Raw genomic sequence first — 7,500 nt, 5'->3', positions numbered from 1 at the left:
AGCCTAACCGTCATTAGGTTGTTTTGAAAAGCTGTTCTTTTGACATGTTTCCTAAGTCACAAAAAAACAAGGTGATCGTGATGTCTGATGGCTTAAAATCATACCATTCATAAGATACAGAGGGAACTGTGACACCCGAAAAGGTCCAGAAAAGATTCGGGATTTTCGAGAAACGAGCCCCTGACCCCTCCCCAGATAAGATCGCCGTTGCAAGAATGGGTGCGTCTTTAATTATAAAGCAGGGCATAAGCTCTTTTACTACCTTCGTGAACTTTCAAACATCTACCGTCTCAGTCGTTTAAGGTGGCTGGAACCAATTTCACTACTTTTCAGACATCTTCTTACTAGTGGGTTGTCATTACAATTCTGTATAACGTAACGGCAATGTTATGGTACCATATGAAACACCAATTATTTAAAAATATATATTACTTAACAAAATGCGCCCACAATTATGACGTAATAGGATACCATGGCAACATGAAAGCTCTTCAAAAACACTCTATATTTCGTCTTTACTTTCTTATATCTCAAAAATGAACTTGGTGACCCCATTTTTTTTGTATAGCAGTATTTAGAAATCTGAGATAGAACTATCGGCAAAGTTTTAAAAAATTCACGAGAGCCAATTCAGAGGCTCCAAATTTCCTCAGTGTGGGATTCATCGAGTTTTCAGGATGTATTTTTTAAGATCCGTTTGAAGTCACTGGCACTAGACTGTCGAGCGCTTGCTCCGCCAATGCGAATATTATTTGCTTAAGACTGCTTAAAAAATATTTCACTCCCTGTAGAGCACTACAGTTCAAGCCCCGCGAATTTCCCTCCTCGACTTGGTCTTGCATTAGGCTAGCCAGTGGACAAATAACTTCCGATAGCCTTTTGAGTTTTACTGCAGTAGACAACAGTTGAAAGATATACCTTTTTTCCATAACCAGTCGGCATCACTGCGAACAAGTCATTCTCTTCAAGTGGGCAATTTACCCCTTTTTTCTGTTATTTTCCTAGCTGCATTTGCATGCTAGATTTTACAAGAGAGATCGCGAAAAGCTTCCATAACAGTTGCCTCAAACGCCGCCGCATTTTAGTTCAATATTCCCTGATTATCGTAAGATTATAGGTGTCTTGTCATTGTCTTGTCATCTGAATACTGCGTTGGAGGACGAACGCAGAGGATTAATCAAAGTGTCACTGTCGTTACTCGTGGATATGAAAGTTACCGCGATTGTTTGAAATTGGCAGGTTGAAATTTTCTTTATGCATTAGTCAGTGTGATATAACAGCTGGATAATAGTTAGCCTGCAAGCAGGCTCTTTTGTAGCCGCGAGAGAATTGGGGCACGCCCCAATCCACTCGGGGCTCGGGGCTACAAAAGCACAGGGAGCTCTCATATGCGACCAGATACCCAAAATAATGCATGGATGTGAGGTGATCCCCTTAACCATGAATTCAAAGTGCCTAGCACAGGTGACAGGGTCTTTTTGAATATATAATATAAGGTCTGATTTTTTGTTGCCAGATCATATTGTTAATCTCATCATCAGTTAGCTCTTTTTTTCTCTACAAGTCTACCAAGGATTTTCGAAAGATGTGACCACCTCGTTTCTGCTACAGAAAATGAGCAGAACCATGTGGGATCTGACCTTTTTGTATTTTTCAGAATATAGTGGTGATCCTCTCAAATTTCTCAATACTCTAAACCGTTCATCAAGATGTATTAATTTATTTACACAATCATCTGATTTTAGGTCACCTGCGTATTTCTTCCCTTTGGATTTACATTTTCGAAGAGACAAAGATGCGCTTTTTTGAATTTGTTTGATTTGATTCTCAACTTATAAAAGATGTTCGGTACTGTGCAATTCTCCTATCTTGACTTCTTAATTCCTACTAACACAGGAGTACTCAACGATGCCGTTCCTCAGATTATCCGCTCTTCAGGCTGAAATTCTGCTAGCTGAGAACTTGATTGAGGAACTCAATAAAATCCTGGATAGAAATCTACCCCAGACGCTTTTCTTGCTGTGATTTTTGTTTAAATGTTGTTGCTGGCTGGAAACAACAATTAACGCTTCCTATCTGGCTTCCCGTTTGTTTTGACAATTTTTTTTGTGGCTAATTTTGTTGCCGGCCTTTTTTGGCTGGTACTTGCGTGACGAAGAAGGCGTGTGCAGATTGTAAAACAGTGGGTTAATGATTAAAATTTTGCCAGCTCAAAATAAATTGAAATGTTTTCGTCCTTTTGTTCTGCTGTCACTTTTAGAGCTAAAACAGATTGGTTCTTTTATGTTGCGCTCGATTTTAACTTCGCCCAGAGCACTCGCCTCCCACCAATGTGGCCCGGGTTCGATTCCCTGACTCGGCGTCGTATGTGGGTTGAGTTTGTTGGTTCTGTACTCTGCACCGAGAAGTTTTCTCCGGGTACAACCGGTTTGCCCTCTACTCAAAAACCAACATTTGACTTGATTTGCGTTAATTGTTAATTTCAATTTACAGTGTCGCCAATTAGTGCTTTAGCGCTAGAACGACTACTAGTAGACACTTTAAATAAAGTCCACCTTTGGCATTAACGGTTTCGGCATCTCGCTCTTAGTTGATGGTCGCCGACATTACTCGCTAGTTTCTTTGGGCATTTTATCTACTGTATCGTGTCTGTCGAACATAAATTATTTCTTGGTAAGTGGTCTATCTACATCTTTTTTTGCTTTCAACTGAGTTCGTTTTGTAAAGGTTTTGCTAATTTATTGCCCATTTTTGTTTCTTATTGTATTCGGATGAAAAAATATATTAATACCTTTTTAAAAAGCTCATTAATCGAACATTCCCAGGTTCCGAGTCCAGCGAGTTTAGGCATTGGGGTTCGGATTTTAAAAATAGATATTCATTTCCCATAATCCTTATCAAGCTCTAAGCGTCCTAAATTGACGAAAATAGTCAATTTAGAGAAACATAGGAATTGTCGATAATAGTCATTTCAGAGGTAGTGGATGGGTTGTGGAGACGCAGGATCTGCAGTCCCAGATTCTAGTACTTCCGGGGTTCATATATGACTCGTCAATAGTAATAAACATGGCGGAGTTCAGAAGCATTACATTCGAAGAGTCCCTTCTCAACTTAAAGAATGTGTCCCTTTATGTCGAACAGAAAGAAGCCAAAGGAATCTTGTAGTTTTAAACGTAGACATTTTACCGAGCGGCTTTGCGCCAAATGACCCCACCACTCCACATCGGCCATTTTCATTTCCGATTCAAGATTTTACTGTTCACAAGACTGAACCAATGAAGGCGCCGCAGGCTAAGAGAAACGATGGGATCTGGGAACGAGTATGGGAGTGGCTTGCAAGCCATTCCAACTGGTTTTCGTGCTCAGCCTTTGGCGGCTAAGAGGGCCGGGTGGCTCTGGGGACGAGAATGCTTGCAAGCAGGCCTTTTTTTCCCGGCCCAATCGTCTCGCGGCTGTGCCGCTCGCACGACACTTAAAAAAGTAGCCTGCTCGCAGGCCACTTAGGTAGATATTGATACGATGACTGTTTAAAGGAGGGTGGAGCCAGGATGACTGAGGGGAGGGCGAACGAAAGCTCTCTTCTGCTCAGAGGAAACTTGGAGGGGCGTTTGAATATTTTACAATGCAGTCTTTCTGTCTGCCATATAGTGTTACCACTAGTCTGATATGGAGTTTTCGAATGTGCATTTGCCTAAAATGATTGAATGACAAGAGGGACATAACAGTGTGCCTCTATGCCACCCATAAATTTTTCTCTACTTTTGCATGGGTATTATCGCAGATTCATTACCTTTTTGTGGTCATTAAGCCTATAAGACTAAATTGTCACCATTGAAAAAAACTGGCAAAGTTTTAAATTTCTTTTGTCTTTATCCAAAATAAGCCGGTGTTCCTTTGTGAATATCGACCCAATGTCATAACTTCACACCAGGCAGTTAGAGCTCATTTCATGAGAGCGACAAGAAAATGTTGAAATTTAGAATACGAAGTAAAAAAGACAGTTATACGCCGCAATATAAAAGTAAGGGACTGGTTACATACGTGCCAGATGAATTAAGTTTCAAGGAGGCAATGACCGAGGTCTTTTTTTTAGTCCTCGGTCTTTCTTCGACACGCGTAGTGTTGTCTCAGACCTTGAAAGCAAATTCCTCTGGCAATCGGGATACTGGTTACAAGAATAGACCTTTTCACGGTTTCTGACGCCATCTTAGTTGGGGGGCAACCGCGGCGTAAATTATAGTGAATGTATAGGATTTTAGCCAAATTGAAACCTCTATAAATCCGCTGCAAAAAGGCAGATTTTAAAAAAAATGAAATATTTTTAGTCATTTTATTAAAATCATTCACTCAACGGAAAATTAGATCTTTGCACAAGGCACAACCTCTGAAAATTGGATATTAGAACTCTCCTCATGTCGCTTCAAATTTCGCGGGAATTTGCATAATTTTGTTTCAAGGGTTTATATGAAATTTACAGATTTTTTTTAAGGTCATTATAGCTTGATTGTGATCGTCATACTTCACGAAAATAATCTCAATAGAAGAACTTTTTGAGAGGCATTCTCGCTATCCTCAATCGTCACTCTCTTAAAGGATTTATAATGGTTCAAAGTCGGCAAGATTCCCACACATTCACTGCAATTTAAGCCGTGTTTGCCCCTCAACCAATATGGCGTCAGAAACCGTGAAAAGGTCTATTAAAACAACGACAAAGAATCAAGAATGTCTGCGAAGACAGAGGCCCAAAAATTTGACGGCCTGGGAACGTTTTGTCAGAAACGAAGGGAGACTGGGCATAAACAGCTGCGGATATATACCACGTGACTACACATAACTCTTCCTTTCTCCACTCAAGGAAAATAATATCACTGGAAGGCACATCATGTACGTGGAATATCTATGAAAATCTTGCACATCGTGGTCCAAATTCGCATAAATCCAAAGCAAAATGAAAGAATTCTTCTCAATTCTTCCTTCTTGTTTTTATTTTTCACAGTAAGGAGTTCCGCTCCGATTTAAAACCATGTCTGATGCGGAAGGGTATGTAAAATTCACGTCAGTGAAATTGTTGCATCGCCAAAATAGTAAAACATTATTTTTGATGTTCTGTTCTGCTTTTCGAACAGAGATGATGTGCAGTCAACACCTGCTGTTGGCGAAATGGACGTCAACACGGCTCTTCAAGAAGTTTTGAAAACTGCCTTAGTCCACGACGGTCTTGCACGAGGCTTGCATGAAGCTGCAAAGGCTTTGGACAGGTACACACGTACACAACCTTGATGAAATACCGAGTTCTTGTGAAAAATTATTATAAGGATGTCCCTATTTCGATCATTGAAGAAAACTCATCACATAAACTACGTTAACTTGACGAAAGTTTTTCCGAGACAACACAAGAAATTAGATTTTGAGAGATGTTAGAACCCCCCTATGAACGAGGCCGTTGATAATAAGATGGAATTACTGACGCAACGGAACCCTTAGAAAGAAAAATTCTACTTATCCTTTGGTGCCTTGCCTCTGTGAAAAAAAAAAAAAGCAAGATCACAGGATGCCGATTGGCTCAATCCCTTAAAAATGACTTGGGAACAACCTCCAGGAAACTTCATGTGTGACAGGTGGCATGTTTACAGGGCTTTGTAATGTGTAATAGGCAGTTCAGATAACTGTTTTCTTGAAGTTCTAAAGGTGATGTTACACTTTGAAATGTTTTGTGCAACTTGTCTCGCAATGTTTTGGCAACATTGTGGCAGTACAAGTTGCACGAAACATTTCGCAGTATAACATGCCCTGCAACGGCCAAAATCGTTGCAAGACAAGTTGCATGAAAAGTAGCACCTAATTCTACTTTCGGCAACGGAGTAAACTTTTGGGCAAGTGAAAACTGATCCAGGCAAGTGCATTTTTAGGGTCACTCGCCCCAATGGCAAGTGCTCTCAAAGTTAAGTGTCCAACCCTGCGATAGTAATTAGTTGTATTTTGTCATGTTCATTTACAATCATGGCTGTTTTCGTAATAATGTCATTGTTAAACCCATTATTACCCTCTAAAGTAATAAAGCTGTTGTATTCTTTACCTATAGACGTGAGGCCCATCTGTGTGTGTTGGCTAATAACTGTGATGAGGCCATGTATGTCAAGCTTGTTGAGGCACTCTGTACTGAGCACAACATCAATCTCTTGAAGGTCAATATACCCATTAACCTAACTGCAGTGTCTCTGTGTAGATTACTGAATATACTGTACTGGTGTAGTTCCAATTTTAATTTGCTGTGGCAGCCTGCATTTTTGCAAGTTAGAGAAGGAAATGAATACAAAAATTGCTGATAATAGCTTGCCATTTTTAATTAAGGAAAATGATGTTCAAAATATAAAGTAAGGGGGCAAAAATGATAATTTTGACAGCAGTGCCGTACTTAAATATACAACATTTACCAGTGTTTTAAGTTATCCTTTTATGACCTGAAAATAAACTCCAAAAATTGCTCTAGACTTATACATGGGTCAAGAATTTAGAGCCAAGTTCCAGCTAAATAATTTATTCAGAGTTAGCATAATTATCACCGTCGCTGTATGGGACACAGTGGAACAGAATTGCTTTTCACATGGTGACAAGAGACTTAAAATGTAAGCAATATTTCATTTGTCCAACTCTAAGTTTTGAAGATACTGGCTACCACAATTTTCAAATGGACCTGATATTTTCAGTTACGAAAGGTGCAAAGATGAAGAGACTTCTCTGTTTCTTCAAATAAAACCACGAACATTCAACTACTTAAGCGTATGTTCGATTGACCCTGTTCTGGAATAATAACATGAGGAGTGATGATTTAAAATGTTAATAAAAGATATTAGTATAATTTAAAAGGTGATTATTGAAAATTCTCTCCTGATTGGTTGCACTTGCGGTGATTTTTACATAAGCTGTTTTGCCGAGGTGAGAGACTAAGATATTGTTTTAAAGAAAATGCATATTTTTCAAATAATCACCCATGTAATTATACTAAAACAATTATTCACCTCTCATTTGGCAAATAATTGTGAGATAAAATAGCATTTTAGCAGGTGTTAATGTGATTCTCTCTAAAAATGAAAGATTTCTGAGTTCTATTCCATGTATTTCTATTCCGGAATATGGTCATCATTGAACACACCCCAATGTTGAACTTCATTTTGCACTTGTTTTTCAAGTCACTTTCAAAGATTCTCCAGATGGAAGTTTTCATGGTCAATTTTGAGAATTTTCCAAACGTCTGTGTGGTGTCAGTATTTATTAAATATTAGTATCAGCCAACTAGTGGACTAATGCAAATCCTGCATTTTGATTGGCTACGCTACTATTATTAATAGTCCTCGAGCAGCGAAAAGCGTGACGCTTTCATTCGTTTTATTCCCAAATAAAAATTTCTTTAACTTGCATTTGCTAACTTTATTTAGAGCCTTTTCTGTCCAACTAGTTGGGTGATACTAAAACAATTAGACCCTTCTCCCTCAAGGGCCA

General features: G+C 39.1%; 1 protein-coding gene across 1 annotated transcript in view; it reads left to right on the top strand.

Moving 5' to 3' along the window:
* The first annotated feature begins 4,806 nt into the window (after nt 1-4,806).
* LOC137975748 (small ribosomal subunit protein eS12-like) overlaps nt 4,807-7,500 on the top strand; it is a 3,842-nt gene continuing 1,148 nt past the window's right edge. The window contains exons 1-4 of the mRNA XM_068822926.1: nt 4,807-4,884; nt 4,997-5,040; nt 5,127-5,258; nt 6,083-6,185. Coding sequence (XP_068679027.1) covers nt 5,024-5,040; nt 5,127-5,258; nt 6,083-6,185 — 252 coding nt within the window. The 5' untranslated portion in view covers nt 4,807-4,884; nt 4,997-5,023. The remainder of the gene's footprint in view (nt 4,885-4,996; nt 5,041-5,126; nt 5,259-6,082; nt 6,186-7,500) is intronic.

This window comes from Montipora foliosa, chromosome 11 (assembly GCF_036669935.1).
Source record: "Montipora foliosa isolate CH-2021 chromosome 11, ASM3666993v2, whole genome shotgun sequence".
NCBI lineage: Eukaryota > Metazoa > Cnidaria > Anthozoa > Scleractinia > Acroporidae > Montipora > Montipora foliosa.
The sequence above is the reverse complement of the archived record's forward strand: the minus strand, read 5'-3'. Positions and strand labels throughout refer to the sequence as shown.